A 19867-nucleotide genomic window follows, 5' to 3' on the forward strand; every position below is an offset into this window, starting at 1 on the left:
TTGGTAAAGCTTTAATGTTCACTATTTCTGGGTCTGACAGTGGAACTGCTGGACACAGTGCAGGGAAGGGGCACAGACAGAACCACCCTGCACAGCCTGACCAGGAGTGGTTTGTAACACCAGACCATACATTATACATCATATTTTGTATAGTTTCTAAAACTCTAGTCTTAGTTTCCAGTTCTAGGGGGGACAATATAGTCCCCAGTCACAAATTCTAACAGGAAATCATGAAGTAGAAGTTCAAAACAGACCTCTTGCTTAAAAACCAGATACCTTGATTTCAGTGCTTCTGTTTCACAGAGTCTGTTTCCTTCTTCCTTTGGATCAGTCTTGTCTGACATTTGTTTAGCAGTCTGGTTAAATTCAAAAGAAAGAATAAGAATTCAGTGTGTGGGTTTTTATTATGGTCCTTTTAGACACAGGGGAAACAAATACACACCCACCCCACCCCTGCCCTGATCTTGCACTGAAATGCTTTTTGCAAACTAGTCAATACTTTCTAATTTTGATCTTATAATTTCAGCTAATCCTCCAAATCTTCAGTTGCCACAAATCAATTATGTTTTCAAGTGAGAGATAGTTTGGAGCTTACAATTGTTTTGTGCACAATATGTGCGTGTGAATGAGAAAATTAGATATTCATGTGCATTTGTAATCAATCTTCTTGGTTGTTAGATTTTTGATATGATTGATTGAGAACTATCAGCAGTCTAACTAGCAAATTTAAATGCCATTTCTTCCAGTGATGCCAAGATCAAAGTGAGCAGAGTTAGAGGCATATGCCTGACTAAGGAGTTTAACAGAACTTCTCTCATTTTAGTTGTTACCTAAATTACTCCAAATACCTGAGAAACCATTCCAATTTGCTTTGAGTTGTCAAGAGAGAAGCATAGGGGTATTTACATTCGTTGTTGAGGTGTCAGTAGTACTTTTCAAGGAATCTGACAAAACATCAGGTTGTGTAAAAGTAGAAAAAGAAATTCAAGAGTATCTGCACTTTTTTAGTGGGTGGTACCTGGCCCACCTGATAGGCAAATTTTTGCAAGCTCAGTGAAGTAATATGCAAAACTTTATCAGTCTATTTTTTGAAATAAATGTTTAAAAGTACTATTCTCTAAAACCAATCTACCCATGTGAGTCAAACTGTGGTAGTCCAGTCATGTTAAAAAAAGTGTTACCTGTTATTTATTTTCTTCCCCTGTCATCTACTTGGATCCTTCTCTTCTCCAGGCTGAACAACCCCAGCTCTCTCCAAAGGAAGGGAAAAGTTGGTGGATTTTTTTTTTTCAGGTGGAATGGGAATGCTGGGACATGTCAGGAACATTTTGGGAGCCATGGAGAAGGGAGCTGACAACAGGTTAAGCGGTATCAGTGCTTTTTTCAGTGTATTTCTGAAACAACCCACTTTTATTTCCCATGGATATGGATGGGTGAGGCAGGCAGTCTGTCACCTCCTAGGTACCTGCTGCATATTTTCCCTGTTGCAGTGAAATTCCCTGGGAATTAGTGTGTGTTATCCAGGAGTGTATCCTTCATTTACATTTATTACAAATTAATGCAACACTTTTTGCAGTGCAGATTTGATCCCGTAACTGCTGTTCACATGAGCAGTCTCCTTAAATACAAACCTCATTAAACACAAATGCAAGGCTCATGGGCAGCTACAGCAACACAGGAAATCCAATGCACTTAAACACAGTTGCAAACCAGGAGTTAGCAGGTATGATGCTGGGTTAAGATGGAGGGAGCAGTGCAGGCCAGGGCAAAGTGCTGTATGTGATGCCCTAACCCTTCACACAAGGGACAATGGCATTTCTGACAGTAGTCAAGGTCATCATGGAAATCCTCTGACCCAGTTACAGTGCAGAGATCCAGCTTGCCATGCAAGTCCTTCAGTTTTCGCTCAGGCTGCGCAGAAACCTTGTTTGTGCCCTTGGACAAGGCAACAGTATCAGACTTAGATTAGCAAATGTTTTGAATGTGAACACAGCCCATGCCAGAGAATCTGGGGCTGGACAAAAGTGTTTAAAATTATTTCTGTCTCGTGGAAAGCAACCAGAAATGCTCTTACCAGAAAAGCCAGCTACTGACAGCAGTTTTGAGTGGCTCTAGTAGGTTTGCATATGCAGACATATTTGTTTGCGTAGGCCAAAGGGGAGTAGCATGTTGCAAAATATTTTAAGAACCAAAAAAAAGAGACACTGAACTGAAGTGGATTTTTAAACCTCTTGAGAATGAACAATATGCCTTTTTAGTAAACCAGTTGTACATAGAGATCAATGTACACAATTAAAAGACTAATCCTGCTGTAAGTTCACCTCAAGTATTTCATGAATTTCACATGATCCACCCACTTTTTTTCTGTACCTCTGCAATTACCATATCAGCAGCAATAATTCTCTGTTGTTCAAGTGCCAGATACAACATGGCTCTCACATTCCTGAATGTGGCACATTGTGCTGTTCTGTTTGTTTGTTGTTTCAGAACAAGGTAAAATTTTACTCCCTTGCACACCTCATTGAACTTCCACCCACTTTTTGTCATCTTCTTAATCAGTGATTTGTTTGTCTTGATCTTTGGCTCTCAGTTTCTTACATTTGGCTTAAATTTTGTGTGAAATCCATGTTAATCAAATGACTTTTTGAACCACTTCTAGTTCTCCCCTCTGATCATATGTGTGAAGCCTAGGATAATCTAACTTCTTTTTCTCCCTTACACAAGCTAGAAAATATGAAGTAGCTCCTTTCCAACTTCAGCATAAACATTTTCATGCAGTATTTTAATTTACAGCAATATAAAAGCATAATGAGCACCATCTCAAGATTTTGCTCATGTGGGAAAGTTATTCTGGCCAGATAAAGCAGTAACTTTTCTGCCTGTGTGTATGCACAGGACAAGAGCTGATTATTCCAAATTATCTTCCAGTCCATTTTACTTGAGAAGCACATTTGCAAGAGCTAAACAGAAAGAACTCTCCTTGTAGTTGTGACTTTACACATTTGCAACTACAGAAGGCGCTCATCTTGCCACAAAGTAGAATTTAGCAAATATGAGAGTAACCCCCTTATCAACATTTAATTATACAGTGTATAAGAAGTAGTTGCTGATCAGGCTTCCAATGTGCTGTGCTTTGTTCAAACACTGAATTAAGTTTTAAAAACCATCTTTCAAAGAACAGAATTTCCTTTTAATCATACCAATGAGGTGATCAATCACTGTACTTCTGAGCATGTGCTGTTCATGTGTTTACCAGGTTTTCCAGGTCTTTAGCTGATTTCTCTAATGTAAGAAAAAACCAACAAACCAACAACAAACTGTTATATATCCTAGTTATATAAACAACAATAAGATATAGAATATTAGGTAAATAAACTTTTTTTGGGTCACTCCTCAGTGACAAATGCTTTAACTAGTGGGTTTAAATGACAAGTTAAATGTGTTCTCTGCCTCAGTGTGAACAGAGTTGAAATTGAAAGACAGAAATTGAAAGACAGAATTTCGTCTATTTCCAGAAACTTTTCTTTGGTATCATATTAAAGAATGCAGAAAAGTGCAATTTCTCTATCAGTTCCACAAAAAAACCCCCAAACCCCAAGGGATTGAAAGATAGGCCGTTCTTGCACCGTCTTTGCCCCGTGGCAAAGGAGTTAGCATCTCTATTAGAGCAATTAACATCTCAGTACATTTGGAAAACAAGCAAGAGAATATCTTAGCTTTATCTTTGCCTGTGCATCCATAAATGAACTCATCTCAAAGGCTCTGAATCTCTAAAGATTCCACGAATGTATAGTGGAGCAATTTCAGCAAAACGCTTGATACCAAAAGATTGCAAGATTTATTTTTATTTCAGGCAGGATTTCAGAGGAACAGATTTTGAATTGCCTGAATTAACACATTTACAGATCTGGGGAGAATAAATGCCCTGTTGACATGTGTTGAAATACGAGCACATGGTGCAAAATCACCCTGTGAGTTATATCTCTTTTTTTAGTCACACTGACATAAGCAATGATTTTTAAGCTATTGCCTGATTGCTGAACTCACTTTATTTATCTTCCTCAAAGTCTCTCTGGATCTCAGAAGCACAACCCTTCTTTTAACAAATATTACTAATTCCATCAGGGACCTGCCAATAGTTATTGCACAAAACAATTTGTGACAGCAAATGTAACACAAGGTAGGATTTCCTTGGTGGACATCACCATCACTATGGTTTAAATGTTTAAACAGCTAAAATCAGTTTAAAATGTCATAATCTTATACTCTCTCTGTGCATATCTATATATAAATAATATCCAGTTCCATTCACAATTGTTCTTTCTGACAGACTCCCACTCAACTCACAAGTCTGAATTCACCCAGGAGGACAGCAGAGCCAGAGTGGAAAAGCAGAATGCAGTGCTCAGTTTGAGTCGTTCCCGGCTATCATACAGATCCCTTTAAGTGCTGAGGCCGGGAACTGTGCTTTATCCTGGTCAGAAGCTGTGAGCTCTGACTCTTACGTGTCATAAAGCAGGATGGGCAGTGTGGGGCAATCAAGTGGGAAGAAAAGATGCAGCTACAACTTTAATTTGCTGGTTAAAAGGGTTCTGGCCTTTCTGAATCAGCACCAGGGCTCTGTCTAATCTCCTTCCTCCACTCATGTTGCAACAGAGAGTTGCCTAAGTGAGCTATGTTGGCTCTCTGCCACTCAATATTTCCCTTCACCGGGGAAACCCCCAGCTGGCTTTTAAAGGCAGCTTTATGGCCCGAGGATTGTGCCAAAGGCAGGAGGAGGCACCTCACCACCCTCTGGAGGAATTTGAAGGTAAAGATGGGGGTGGGATCACAGGAGACAAGCTCATAGCAAGCCATTCCTTCCACTTTATTAGCTGATGTTTGACACATTGATCATCCTGCTTTTTTACTACTATTATTTCAAAGGAGAGTTACCAGAACTGATTCATTGTTTTTTGGACAAGCAGTGGCAAACTGCCTTGTCTTTGACAACATATATGTTATAGAGGGAAAAAAAAAGCTTCAGAAAGTGCTTTGTCTCTGCCATCTAGCAAGCATATCCCTCCAAGAGGAAGGTCTGTGATTCAGGGGGAAAATCCCGTGACAAAGCCTTCAGCCCTAACAATTGCATGTAAAAGAGATTAAGTCATGGGAAACTCTTGCATGAATAAAAAGAAACATGCAGCAACATGAAACACGCCAAGCTTCAGGTTTCACCGCCAGCTTGAAACGTGGGCCGTGCTGAAGAGCATTTTGTCCTGGGGTACCTGTGAAAAATGCATATTTTATGATTGGCTTTTCACAAATATTAAAATGAATATTATATGTGTTGTGTTAGAAAGTAAGGCTATATTAATTTTCTTAAGTAGTGTGTTAAATATAGTTTTAGGTTATAACAAAATGTTAAAATAGAAACTATGCTATGTAGGATACTTTTTTTTCTAAAGAAAGGACTCACACTGAGGTAGCAGCCACAGGACACCTAAATCTTTCAGAGAAAGAGAATTTATTGCTCCATTATCAGGAGAAACGAACAACTTCCCGCCTCACTTTGGTAGGATGACACCATAAGGATTAGGAGGAAGAAACTGATGATGACCAGACAGAATCCTGTATTTGAATGGAATTTATGCACCATGTATGAGGTGTATGAATATGCAACAGGTTATTGTTTTTAAGGGTTAATCCTTTGTTAACGGGGGTCCTTTTTTGGGCTTATGCAACCCAGAAAAAGGTACCCGGACGTCCGTAACCCTTTGTCTCTATTGTCTCATATTGTCCTAATTCAAATAGTCCAAATTATTATTACTCCAATTGTATTACTATTCTTATAATCATTTTATTACTATTAAACATTTAAACTTTTAAAAACAAGTGATTGGCGTTTTTCGCATACCTGTGTCCTTCCAGCAAGCACAGGGCTCATTTGGGGGCACAGACACAGGAGGATGGCCGGGATTTACATCAGGGATTCCACATGAGCCCTGTGCCCACATGGAAATGGGGGGGACTGGGTATTCTCCAGGAATTACAGGCTCAGTAGTGTCCAGGTGGCCTGGAAAATTCGGCTGTGTCTTCAAGAACTCTTAGGGCAAGCAAGGCAAAAACCAGCAAAAAACTTAAATTTGTTGTTTTATTGGTTTGGGTTTTTTTTTTCATCTAGCCCGTGCTAGGGTGGGAGCCGGCAGCCCTGACCCCACCAGCCCCTGGTCATCTTTCCGGAGCCATTGCGGTTGCAGCAGAACAGCCGTGGAATGGTGCGAGCGATAGAGAAAACACAAACAAACAAACAAACAAAGAAACAAATGCAAAAACCACCAACAAAACAACAAATTCAGTTGTTGCAGAGTGAGGCGGGGGGGCACCCGGAGCCTCCTGGGAAATGTAGTTCGCCCGGTCGGGGAGGTGAGGAGCACTCGCCATACCACTCCTCGGCTAGGCCTGCTGGGAGTTGTAGTTTTTTTCCGTCCCCGCCAGGGCGGCGGCCAATAGCGACGGGGGCCGAACAAGACTATAATTCCCAGCGTGCACCGCTCTGCCGGCGCCGCCGCTCCGCTGATCTGTAAACAAAGATGGCAGCGGGCGATGGCGGCGGCCGCGGGCGGCCCTGAGGCTCTGTGAGCGCCGGTGTCTGCCGGGGCTGCGGGCGGGCGGCTCCGTCTGCTCCTCGAGCAGGGGCTGCGGCCAGGCGGATCAGGGCTGGCGGCACACATGGATGACAGCAAGGTAAGGGCCTGCTGGTGCTGGGGGCTGCCGGTGAGGCTCTTAGTGCAGGGACCCTTCTGAAATCTGCTCTTGGCCAGCTCTGCTTGCCGCAGCTGATAGCAAGGAAAGGTTGCTCTCTTAGTTCTTTCTTGCAGCGCTTCGGTGCTGCTTCTGGCGATTCCTTAAACCTCCAGGCATGGACAAAGGCTGGGTACCAGCCGTGTGGTGTGGTGCAGAGCCTCATGCTCCCAGCAGCAGCCTGGATTGATTATAAATAGCACAAATGGTGAGGTACGAGGGCAGCAGCGTGGGCTGCAGCCTTGTACTGCGTGCTGGAGCTTGGAGTCTTCCAGCAGTGGGAGAATCTCATGAGAGCAGCACAGTGGCATCCCTGAAGGTCTGAGGCTTTCAGCTGAGTGAAGATGAACATGAGAAGGTGCCCAGGGAATGGATCTTCCTCCACCCTCCTGCTTAAAGTGTCCCTAAAGCTGGGCCTTCAGGGAAAGCAGCCATGCCTGCTCACTGCAGCCCAGATCCAGCTGAGGCTGGGTGTTTCAGCTCCCTGCAGTGCTTGTTACGGCTTATCCACTGGGATTTTACTGGAACAAAGTTACACAGACTATGAAGATCTGCTTTAATTTAAGGCGAGAAAAAATGCTTGACACGATTTCTTAAGGAATAAAGAAATGTAGAAGTGATCAGTAATTTGGCAGTCCACAATCCACAGAATGGGTTGCAAGGCTCTGAAAGGTTTATGGTGATCTGCTATTTGAACATGTAAACTATTTTATTTTATTTTATTTTATTTTATTTTATTTTATTTTATTAAGGCCTTGCCTGAAAGCTGTGAAGGAGGTTGGGGGAAATCTGCATCACTGATGTCTCACAACTCTGGGAACTGCAAACTGGAATGAAAGTTTGTGTAATTTGGGCAGTAGTTTAGAAGATCCAGAAGATTTAGTTCTGGAGGTGTATATAGTTCATGAGCATTATCTGATTTTTATTTCTTTTTATGTTCTTCTCTGTGTGACTTAGGCTCTTTATATCACCCAACTTCCAAATTTTCATTTAAAAATAATTTTTGGTCTGCCATTATGTCATGTGGAGTCATGACAGTATGCCCTTTTTTTTCCTCCTGAAACATTTCTTGACACATTTACTAAATAAAATAAATCTATTTACCCAGTCAGTAAGTTGAATCTTTGGTCTTTTTTTTTCTTTTTTTAAATTGATGTTGAGTTGAATAAGAAAAAACAACAGAGTGGAATATTCACTCTTCTTGCTATCTTCACTCCCAAGTACAGTTTTTATCATTCATGAGGCTGCAGGTCACTTTGAGGAGTTGGTGTCTCCATTCAAGAGATGCCATTTCCCTTAGGAGGGCTCTTCCCATTGCAGGTTGCTGTGTCAGGATGAGGCAAGCACTATTTATTTATTCATTGCTCATTTTATGGCCACTGTGGTTACACTGGAGTCAGCATGTCCTTGAAATCTCCTAAAAATTCCACTGAGTCATGTTTTCCTCCTTGCTGAGGGGGTTGGCCTGTGAAAGGACTTTCCCTGCAAAAACTCAACCAGCTAAATTGTGTTGGTAGTGACCATTCTGTAACTGCCTGCAGCCCAGTTCAGTGTTTGCCTTCATCTATGGGACACAAAGAATTTAGAAATGACCTTGCATGCTGCAGAGTTTTCCCTAATTCTCTGTGCACTTTAATTTAGCCTCTTGTCTGGTTTAAGAGGGCATTAAAAGAATGGTTCTTGTCAACACATTCCTCAAAATTGGAAGGAAATAGCAAGAAATAAAGGGAGAGGTAGAATATCTTAACATCAGATCTAGAAAAATTTCATGTTTCATTTGAGAAGGATGTTCTTAAAATATTCACACACACACAAAAAAAACCCCAAAAACAAACAAAACCCCCCAAATCCCCCAAACAAACAAAACCACAAACAAACAAACAACCCCCAAAGAACCCCCACCCAAAATATGACCTCCTTTTCTTCTATAGAACTGCTTTTAACCTAAAGGTTGTTCAAGTACTGGCCTCACTTCTCACTGTGGTTTTGAGCTATTGGGTGTGGAAGGGAAAGAATTTAGTGATGTAGCTGTTACTTGCAATTAATTCATGTCAGAACGTCAGTTGTGCATCTCTGAAGTGTTTGGACAGAGGAAAAAGGAGAAGCTCTGTTGTGGTGGCTTCAGCCTTTAAAGGTGAAATTTCTTGGTTATTTTACAAGGCTACATATAACATATTATGTATTTGTTATATTCTTTGGGAAGCAGAGAGTAGGGACTAGGGTAAGAACTGTATAACTCCTTTTAGCCATCATTAAAATACAGTTTTATACAGCTAACTGCAGTCTTTTGTATTAATTACAGAGTTTTTTGTAGGGGACACTGACAATATTTATTTTAGTAATTAACTTCTCAGTTTATGTCCAGAAATGAGAAACAAAAGTTTGTAATGTCAATTTTGTTATTCCAGTGAAGTTAAAACCAAGCAAACAAAAACCAGACCACCACCAAAAAAGGTTGGGGTTGTTGTCTTTTGTTACAAATATTCTTGTCTTGCACAGAAAATATATTATATTATATATTTGTGGATCCAGCAAGTGTTGATTTCTCGCTCTGGTGTTCATGCAGCTTTCCTTTCCAAGGGAACACATGCTGTTCCAGCAGGGGAAGGCTCTCAGCAAAGAGCTACACCCAAGGAGCTGGGTTGATTTCCACACAGGTTTTAGCAAAACTTCTTTCATCCTTATAACATACATTCAACATTCTTGAGAACTAACACCCCACTACCCATTTATTACAATGTCCCAACATAAATCATTCTCATTTCTTCTTGCTTGGAAATATAAAACCTTAACAGCTTTGGTTACAGTTTGATAGGAGCAATTTCAAATCATTAAATGTTTGAAAAAGCTCCTGCTCAGCATTGCTCAGATGACACATCTCATATTTGCAAGGAGCCATAAAAATGGAGGAGATTAAAGTCTCTAAACAGTTTTATTTCATTGTTACAGTGGGCTGGGAGGATACACATGGTAGAGTTAGCTGACCATCCCTGAGCTCTAACAGAACTCCCTGGATTCTAACAGAGACATGTGTAGAAAAGTTCCTGGTTTCTGTTAGTGAGAACTGAGAGGATGTGTAGGGCCCAGTGGTGGACACAATTCCTGTGTGAGGCTGTAAGTCCTTCCTTGGGGAAGAGCAGGGCTGTCACCTGTGGAGTGGCAAGGTGGCATCTGAGTGACTGCTGCCCTGAACTTACCCATCTGGGTGCCTGCATGACACTTTATGAAAACTTTATTTATCCCTAGCTCATGCTTTTTTAAAACAGACCTTGCAGCAAAGACAGACAGTATTCTTGATGCCTCTGTGCTGAGCATGGCATTCTTAAGACATGAAGCACTTTGTATGGTGAGAGTTTCAGGATTAATTTCTGTTGACACATCTGCTTAAGACTTAGATTGTGTTTGCTCACTAAATAGTATCTTACATTTTTGGATCATTATTGGATGCAGTTTGTCTGCCAGTGAAAGTAAAAGAATTGTGTTGGGCATATAAAATGTCATGAAATGGAGGAATAACAAGCATGCTCCCTAGCTGGGTTTTGTACTGCTGCTGTGAGTGGTATGCTTTGAATTGGAAGATTCAGAAAACTCCATCTTTGTTAGCGGACTAGTGACTGGCTTCATTTACTTCTGATTTTGTAGAAATGTTTGCAAGTGGGAATAGATTCCCTCTACTGTAACACAGCACTTAGGTTTTATTTCTAACTAATGATTTTTATAGTTTTATATGAATTGTGTGGATGATCACCAGTTTCATGCTGCATTAAGTTCTGCAGACCTTTATCTTCAGCTGCAAATGCAATGCAGAGTCTGCCTAAGATGGATCTCGAGTACTGGTTCATGGAGCTACTTGTTTATTGGTAAATGAGCTCAGAGCTTCTGGGAGATGCTGACCTGGTCAGTGTGATCAGCATTGCGTGGGCTACTGTTGCTTTAATCTGCTAAATTGATTCAAACTTGTAAATCTCATGATGAGGCCAACTCTACCCCAGTCTTCTATCTCAGGGGCTCAGCTCCTCATGGTTGTGAGTGAGGAGCTGATACAGTGTAGCTGCATTATGTGTGCATCTCCTGCCTGTGGAGGACCCCTCTGCAGTGCATTCTGCAAGGATTTTGGAGAGATCTCCTGCAGGCTTCTAATAAAAAAACCCAGAAGTCTGAGGAATTTTCTTTATCAGGTCAAGTAATTGCAGCTATTTCCAATTCCAGGTCAAATAACTTTGTGCCTGAGCACTGATGGGAGGCAAGAATGAGGTTATGATCTAAGGAGGGTATTAAGAGGAAATTGTGGAGTCACAGAACAGGCTGAGTTGGAAGGGACCCGTTGGGATCATTGTGTCCAACTCCAGCCCTGTGCAGGACACCCCAAGAACCACACCATGTCCCTGAGAAGAGTTATGTTCTTCTGTTTTCTGGAGTCTGAGTGAACTGAAATGGGAGCTTGGTCAGATCTCTAACTATTGCATGCCTTTGTTAATATATCTATGAAAATTTTTATGATTAATGTTGTACTGAGTCTTGATTGCATATGACTCCCTGAAAAAACCCCAAATCTCAACTGCTGCTGAATGCTAATAGATCACATCTCTTTATAAACTGCAGAGGGACAAAAAAAAATGTTTGCTTGGTCTGTTGCCATGTTCAGCATCAACTATCACTTCTGCTTTGTCTTCTTTCTGTCACATCAGCACAGAAACTGAGCAGGCAAACAGGACTAGAAGCCAGGGAGATATGGGAATGCTGTATGGGGGCAAAGGATTTCTCAGGCCTTTTTTCCCTCAGCTGGGTTACTTAAAGTTACAGCAGGAGCTTCTAAATATTGGTGAGGAAAAACTGACAAGGATGCAGGATTTGATTAAATTGCTTGTAACTGCTGCCTTTTCAGGGTGATGTGTACTTTTTGTTCACACTGGAGTGTGGTGTGTGCTGGGGCCCCAGCCTTGAGTGGCAGCTCACTCTAGTTCTAGAGGGTCAGAACCCAGAGTGGCCAGGGCTTTTTGAGAGAGCTGCAGTGTGTTTCTACAAGACCTTATCTAGCTCTTGAATTCAAAGGTTTGCTTTGAAATACATTGCATTAGCACAGAAAAAGCCTCAGGTGCTAAAATCTTTGAGAACTGAAGTGTGTATAATGTAATATCCACCAATCTTCCAAGTGCGAGTAATAATAGAGAGCAAATTGTGAGTGCCTACAGCCCCACCTGGGAAAATTCTGTGTAGTTCCACCTTTTGCTGAGCTGGGCATGTGGATCACACCATCCACAGCCAGGAGAGGACAGACCTTGCCATGCCTGAAAGGGGACAGTCACTTTCCCTTCCTTAGAGCTCCTGCCCCCTGCCTTGGCCACATCTGGTTACTTTTATTTTTGAACTACATTCATTTTTTTGAACTAGAAAATCTTAAGGGGAGCACCTTGATGAAGTAAAGAGTTATTTAAACTGTATTCAGCAGTTCAAGTGTAAAAGAGCTTCATTTTTTTTCCCCTTTGCTCTTCTGAATGTATTGTGTTTGTTTCATTATATAGATGTCCATTAAGTACTTTCTGTTCTTTCATTTGCTTATGGTAGGCAGCTACTCCTGAATAAATCAGGAGGGACAATACAGAGAGGGTAGGATTATGTTGGCATGTGATTGTTGACTCACTTTCCAAAGAAAGAATAGGCTCAATTGTATAATCCTTTTTTTCCCTCTTCATTCTGGCACGTCAACTCACTATGTTATTGTTTTTATTGCAGCTTGCTAAGTTTGCAGAACAAGCGACTTCTTTGAATGTTAAAAATTACTTGTTTTGTAGCTTTTCACAGTAAAAGTGCTTTTTTAAAAATGATGAACTCTGATATTTTAAACACTGCCTGTTAGAAAAAGTCTGTCTGTGTGCAGGATGGTGAAATACTAAGGCAGCAGTGAAATTCTTGTATGCAGGTGTGTGTGTTAGGTGTATTTCTCCACACCCCCTCCTGTCAAACAGTGTGGTCAGAATGCAAATAAAGAGAAATACTCACTTCAGAGGGAGCTGGGGTGTGTGGCTGATGTAATGTTTACTGGTGATACTGCCCAGTGACCAGTGAACTAATCTTAAGACCATATTTAAGATTTTCTTGTGCCATGCCCCCATGTTAAGAATAAAATATTTGAGTGGGGAAACACACAGTAAATTGGGGTTTGTTTTTTTAATTTTTATTTGTAGAAGGAGAAGCTCTCAGACCTGTAAAAAGGAGCTACAAAGAAGAGGGGAAAGTGATTGCAAAACCTGCATTCCACAGGGCAAGAAACTAGAGAGTTACATTTCTGCAAGGGAGAGTTACATTTCCAGACCTGCTAGAGCACCAGCTGGTGGTGATATGAAAACAATTTCACTGCAAGCTGATTATGCCTCCTCAATAACCAGATGCCCTCATAGATACCTGAAATAGTGTATTGAGTTCTGGGCTCCCCAGTATGAGAGAGAAATAGAGCCACTGGAGAGAGTCCTGAAAACTTCAGAGCTCAGCATTCTTATTGCCTCTGTTGCTCCGGGATGGATATGCAAGATTTTGTACTTGAGACTCCTAATATTTACTGTCTCATGGTTTCAGCACTACCTTTGCAGAACAGGATCTTTACTGTGCCCTTCCTTTCCAGGTGGTTGGAGGCAAGGTAAAGAAACCAGGCAAACGAGGTCGTAAACCAGCCAAAATAGACTTGAAGGCAAAACTTGAAAGAAGTCGTCAGAGTGCAAGAGAGTGCAGAGCCAGGAAGAAGCTGAGGTACCAGTACCTGGAAGAGCTGGTGTCAAGCAGAGAGAGAGCCATCTGTGCTCTCAGAGAAGAGCTTGAAATGGTAGGGAACTATCATTTAACCTAACCCTCAGTATTGTCTGGGACCTGTGTCATGAACACTTGTTCTCAGGACCACAGTGACTGACAGTGGCATTTGGCTGGCCAGGAGGTATCAAAACATCAGATGCATCCAGCTGTTTGCCTGCTTTGGTGTGTAGAATACAAACTCATATCACAAGTTATCTGCTGGTTCTGAACTGGAAGCAAGCAAAGGAAGTGCCATTACATTTGAGTGTGTTGTCTTTGAAATGTCTGCTTTTGAAACACCTTTGACAGAGGTAGATTGTGGGAAGAGGTGTTGAAATATCAAAAGGCAAGCATATATCCACAGAGTGCCATTGCTTCTCTGTTGGGGAGGAGGATTCTTGCAGCATGCTCTCTGTGTAGGTGGTTCTAGGGTGTGTAAGATGGGGGTCTTGGGCAAAAGAGCAGCATTAACCAAAGAGAATGTTTCATCTGGAAATACAGACACAGTGTTGCCCTGTTTTTTTAAGATTTTCTAAGCCTTCTGATGCCAACATTCTTGTAGTGAACTTTCTCACACACTTTCTGTAAGTAACTAATTGTTTTGCATTCCTTTATGGAGGAGGAGAGAGTTGATGGACTGTTGGTCTGTCCAGTGGCATTGGAGAGGTGGCACTGTCACCCTCCAATCCACTGTCACTCTCAGAAAACTATAAATGTTGGAGTCAGAAAATAAACTTCCTTTTTTTTTCTTCACCTTGAGAACTGCGGTGTGTGCTTGTGTTCTTTCGTGTCCTAGAGTGACAACACAGTGGTGCCATTGAAACCTCACCAGCACTGAGGATGCTGCATTGACTTGACTTTAGGTTTGTTTGAATGGGCAGGGCTAATCACTACAAGTCAGCAGGTTTAGGATCAGGTGAAAAGCCAACCCAACTCTCCACAATTTTTTGATGTGCTTCAGGGTTTGGCAATGAAGGATTTAAGATGAGGGAAGTAGGAATAAGGCACATGTGCTTCCACTGTGCCTTGTGCAGTTGGAAAGGACCTCTCAGTAGTCCATGAGCCCCAGAGTCATGTGAAATATTTGTTTTTAATAGGCCATGAACTGGAACGGTATTCTCGCATGCCAGCAGTGAGAAATTGCACAGAGTGTTCCATGTTGTTTAATAATTACAGCATTCTGTCTGGGGCTGCCTCTGAGCAGCAGTTTATTGACTGAAAGAGGCTTTGCTGGGGCCAGGTATGCAGCCTTGGCCACGTGCTCAGCTCATTAGGGCTCTGCAGTTTCGTAAGAGGCTTCAGCTCAGTACGTTCAGACCTTCCATGAATGGACAGGAAGGTAAAGATTCCAGCCCTGGTTTGTCTGCTAATGTGATCCTGGCACTTTGCTGAGGCCTAATGTGTTTGCATATTGCAGTACAAGCAGTGGTGCATGGCCATGGACCAAGGGAAAATCCCCTCGGAAATAAAAGCCCTGCTAACCGGAGAAGAGCAAGGCAAAGCACAGCAGAACTCAACCAAACTTGCCAAGGCTGCAAAGACAGAGGCAAACAGCAGCAATCCCTGTGAGTATCCAGCCTGTGATTAATTCCTGTTTTGTTACATCTTTTGTGGTGTAGGAGGGTGGCTGTGGTGTAGGAAGAAACATAAGGATGTGCTTTTGGGAAGAAATAGTTGATTGAAACAAAGAGCTTAGTGGGTGGTACAAAGACTCTGTGTAATGTTTACATGGACAACACAGAAATTCCACTATAGAGGAAGCTGGGCAATTATTTTAAAAGACTCTCTGTGTTTCACCAAAGCCTGTGGAGACCTGTGAAGACCTTAATTTCTTACAGCATTTTCTCTTTTTTTTAATGCAAGCTAAATGGAGCACATTAAACATAATTGAACTTTAAAAACTTTACCAAGAAAACATTATTCTAGCTTCAAGCACTCCAAGAGAGAAATGCTGGATGTGGGATTTTCTATGGAGTTTTCTTTCTGACTCCTTTGTGCTTGTGCAGGGAATGGAATAGGTTTCTTCTGGGAATTGGAAAGTGAGAAGACCATGTGATAAAAAGTCATATTCCTGATATATATATATATATATGCAAAGGGAGAGAATTAAGGTATAGCATGGGCAATTCTAGATCTTACTTCTAATTTTGTAATAGTTTATGCTACAGGCTAAATTACACTTCACTGAATTTTTTTAAAAAACAAGAGTTTCTAGCTTTATGTTTTTAAGGATCAACATGAAAACCACTCTTCCAACCATAACAATCTCCCCCTGTGCTTCATTCTCAGGAGGCTGATGCAGAACCTTCCATGCTGCAGCAGAGTTGGCTTGGGAGCTGGCAGGAGGAAGAATGCTGTTCTGAAGAGTGGATGCACCCCCAGGTGCAGGGGGAAGGATCCCAATCTGTTCTCTTCTCTTTGCTCCTCCCCACATGAAATTCTTTGATTATGGTGCTCCTAAGGCTTTGTGGGTGGTGCTTTTGGAGCAGCAGCTGTTGGTGTAGAGTGGAGCCTTGTTCTTCCTTTCTCTACCCTGCCCTCCCCAAATACAGCAATGGCAGCTTTGGGGTGTTCCCAGCACAAGAGTGAGGCTGCTTTTATATCAGAGCCCACAATTAGGCTGGCTTTGTGTTTGGTGGTTATGTGGTTGTTAACTGTTGTGGGAGTGTGGGAGGTTTCTGTAGAAGAAAAGCAAGAGAAGGATCTTGTAACAGCTTTGCTGAAGGCAAACCCAGTATTGTAGGTTGAGGAGAAGGAGCTGGATCAAAATGTTTCAGTAAGATTTATGGCAATGTCATCTGTAACCTAAATGCAAGTGTTGCTCTTGCCATCCATCTTTAATGCAGCATGTCTTTTGTGTGACTGGGATTCTTAAAGAGATACTAGATACATTTCCTGCTTGTCCTGGTTTAGGGCAAATTTGGGAAGAAACTTCCAAATTGGTCCCTCTAGAAAGCAGATTCAAGCAACCCCTCCCCTCAAGATTTCCTTGCAGAAAAGTGGAAAAAGTCTGTTTGTTTAACAAGCAAAGTATTCACAAGCATAAAAAATGAATAATAATAAACAAACTTCTCCCTGTTCTGAAGAGATGGCAAATTCAGAAAATCCTTTTCATGGGGTGTGGTAGGCTTGCTCAGTCTCTCCTCCTGCACTGGAAAATGCTGCATCCCAGGCGCTGGTGGGCTACAGGCATGAGCTCCTGGTGTTTTTCTGGGTTTTCAGTCCACAGCAGGGCCAATGAGTTCCAAGAAAAAGAAGCACCACAGTGGGGGGAACTTCTCTGCCTCAGCTAGCTACAGAAGCTGACTAAAGGCAAAGGAGAGCTCTGTCCTGCTGTCCATGCTGCAGACAGCACAGCCTGTGAGAGACAATGCAGAGGAACAAGTGCAGTTTCTGCAAACAAGCTGTGCCCTTCTTCTCCTGCCCTTTGCTCTCAGAACCATTCTTAAAGGTGCAGAACTTAATATCCAGCATAAACAACAGACAGCTGGGGCTCCAAGCATCATAAAGTCACCCTAGGGCATCACTTCTGCCCATCCTTCTTCCAGCAGGTGCATTTTCCACACACTGTGCTCCTGGGAAGAAAGTCAAGGCATGTCCCTGCAGCCTGCTTCCAGCAGGGGAGCAGCTGCCATTCCCTCTCACCCACTGTGCCCTGATACCTTTCCATAGCTGCCTACATTTTGGGCCCTAGTACCTCTCTGGACAGCAGCTCAATGTGAATTCTGCTCTGCTGTCCTGGTTTCCCAGCCAAAGACATTGCCAGGAACTGGTAGCAGGGAAAGCAAGTGGAATCAGTTTGGTTTTGTAGTAAGAAAGGTGATGGCAAAACTCTTGTGGGCTAATGACCAAGACATGTGCTCATCCCAGTTATTGAGAGATAACCTGCCACTGTCCTCAGACTGCTCTTTCTCCTGGATATGCTTTTTGTATTCTCATGATGCAATGTGGAGAGTGGAGCTCCTGGGGTTTTCAGAGGGTGTTTGGCTTGCTTATTCTGTTTTGTTTATGACTGTGTCTTTCTCTGTATTTTATGAAATGCATGGAACATTTTTTAATCTTCTATTTTCAGCATTGTTTCATAGAATAAATATTATAATGAATGACTTTGCTAGACCGAGTGTTGCCTTTTTTTATTGAAATAATTTGGTCTGTTTAGCATTGTGTCAGTTCAGGATGGGGTGAAAACACTGAATATAATCAAGTACCATATTTCAGTGTACAGCACAATTGTTTTCAGAATTCCATCCTAAGCACCTATATGTTGAACCTTAGCACATGGTTTTAGGTTTTTTCTTTAGACCCTGCAACCAGGCACCCAGCAATTGCTAAAAATGTTGCACAGACACACAAGACTATTAAGAGAGGTTGAGTCTCACTGAAGTAGAGATGGGGAGGATGTGAGAGTTCATATTGTGTTGTCCATGTCCTGTCCTGCCCACCCATCCCCATCATCCACCCTCTATATCTGAAGGTCTGTGCTGCAGTTTGTCCTGAAAGATAGTGATAAAACCAACCCCTAAGTTTGGGGATTTTTGTTGCTGTTGAATTCTTACCTGTTCATTTTCCTGGATTTTCTGGAAGAAGAAAAACCCTAGGCCAATGTTCAGAACTGTAGTCTGCCAACCTTGTGGTTGGAATTCATAACATGATCATACTGGAAATGGATTATTTTGGGTTAGAATTAGTCTTACACAGTCCACTTTCAGATGTAAACCATGTCTTGTAATTAGACACATATTTCAAATGTTATGCAGATGTTTAAGTGTCTTTCAGAATTAGGGATGTAGAAAACATTGCAGAGCAGTCGTGATGTGTGACCAGAGCAGCTCTGCCCATCACTCAGTAACGTGACCAACCCAGCTCTGATCTTGCCAGAAACACCCTGCTTGCTTTCTTCCCTTTGTTTCACATGCTGTGAGACCAAACAGGAAGCCTTTCAGCAGAAAGGTTTCTTTTGTGGAGGAAGTGGAGAGTGGGAATTTCTCATTGTGGTGAGCAGCAGTTTCTTCTGTTCCTTGTCATGGTGGCTCCTGCTTCTTGGCTTGGTCAGCACTTGACATTACAAGGCTGTGTTTGGCATGCCTGGCCCCAGCTCTGTGGCACAGATAGTGGTGCCCTGTTCTGACAGGTTTCTTGTGCTTTGTGCAGATGGACAGGAGGTCTGTTACTGCCTCCATCATCCTTGATTGTCTGCAAGCAAAAATCTGTCACTCATTGTTACAACTCTAACTGCAGCTTTTCCATCTGCACTAGATGCTGTAGTCCATTACCAAATGTAGGATTCCCAGCAGCAATCATTCATTCAAGTTCTGTGGCTTCTATCATGTAGCAGGTCATGCTGTGTTATACATTTTTAGGCCTTAGCTGGGTTCCTGGGAGTCCTTTATTTTGAAACTTGAAGTCTAGCAGTTCCCCATGAAAACCAGCAAGTGTTTGTGGTTCATGCTTGTTTGCTGCTCTGATGCTCATACTCTTCATCCTTGTTGGGGTGGCTCCTAGGAGTGATACAGGCAAGTCCTCTGGTCAGGAATCTCATCTAGTTCCCTAAATAGTGGAGGATGGTATAGTCTTACCCTCTTTTTGTGTAGGCTGGGTACAGCCTTTCACATGTTTCTCCTCCAGTGAGTAAGCACAGCTGGTTCTCTCTGACAAGCACTGAAAAAAGGAAATGAGCCTGGAAGTGCCTCATTTTCCCACTTTCCATGGAAATCTAATCTTCAGCCAGACTCATTTGGCAAGCTAAAGGTGGGTATCTCTTGGAAACTGTCCACAGTCCTAAAATATGTTGTCTGTACTATTTGGTGTAGACACCAACCCCAGAGCTCCTGCTAGGGTTAAGTGTAGTAAGTCTGAATTCAGTGGATGATGATGGACTAAGCACTGCACTAATCCTTCTGGGGAGTGTAAAGCAAGGATGGACAGATAGTGGCAGCTTCATAGGACAAATGTGCAGTAGGTCTTGCCTTTTTGTTTTCTGTATATGTGCTGCATGCACAGAATCCTGCAGTGGAGGGGATGCATTTAATTGACTCATCACTTAACTGAGAACATTTTGTAATTATGTGTAAAAAAGAAAAAAAGAAAGTAATCACAGTCTGCTTTCACAATCTGATAATAAGTGTTTGTCAAAGAATCAGTATCAAGTGACTTTCAAATACTATCTTAACTTAAATCGGGGGTTTATTTTAATATAGTAGACAAATTTCAAAAAGCTTCTCTCTCTCTTGAAAGCTGAAATCTGGCCAACTTTGAGAGTGCCTATGACTGATTGTTTTTCCTTTTCTTTCCCTTTTACATT

The 19867-nt window shown here is 42.0% G+C and overlaps 1 protein-coding gene across 1 annotated transcript; it reads left to right on the top strand.

Moving 5' to 3' along the window:
• Nucleotides 1-6563: 6563 nt before the first annotated feature.
• On the top strand, nucleotides 6564-17672 carry CREBL2 (cAMP responsive element binding protein like 2). Its single transcript, XM_054281917.1, has 4 exons — nucleotides 6564-6726; nucleotides 13403-13600; nucleotides 14984-15131; nucleotides 15856-17672. Coding segments are annotated over exons 1-4 (363 nt in total). The 5' UTR covers nucleotides 6564-6711; the 3' UTR covers nucleotides 15858-17672.
• Nucleotides 17673-19867: the final 2195 nt, after the last annotated feature.

The sequence above is a fragment of the Melozone crissalis genome, unplaced genomic scaffold (assembly GCF_028551555.1).
Source record: "Melozone crissalis strain CALT ecotype California unplaced genomic scaffold, PUWL_Pcris_2 ptg000033l_1, whole genome shotgun sequence".
Taxonomy (NCBI): Eukaryota; Metazoa; Chordata; class Aves; order Passeriformes; family Passerellidae; genus Melozone; species Melozone crissalis.

Excerpts from the sequence above, each read along its gene's own strand:
- CREBL2 (XM_054281917.1), top strand. Across the intron at positions 13,601-14,983 it reads TCAGAGAAGAGCTTGAAATG|TACAAGCAGTGGTGCATGGC; the intron begins GTAGGGAACTAT and ends TGCATATTGCAG.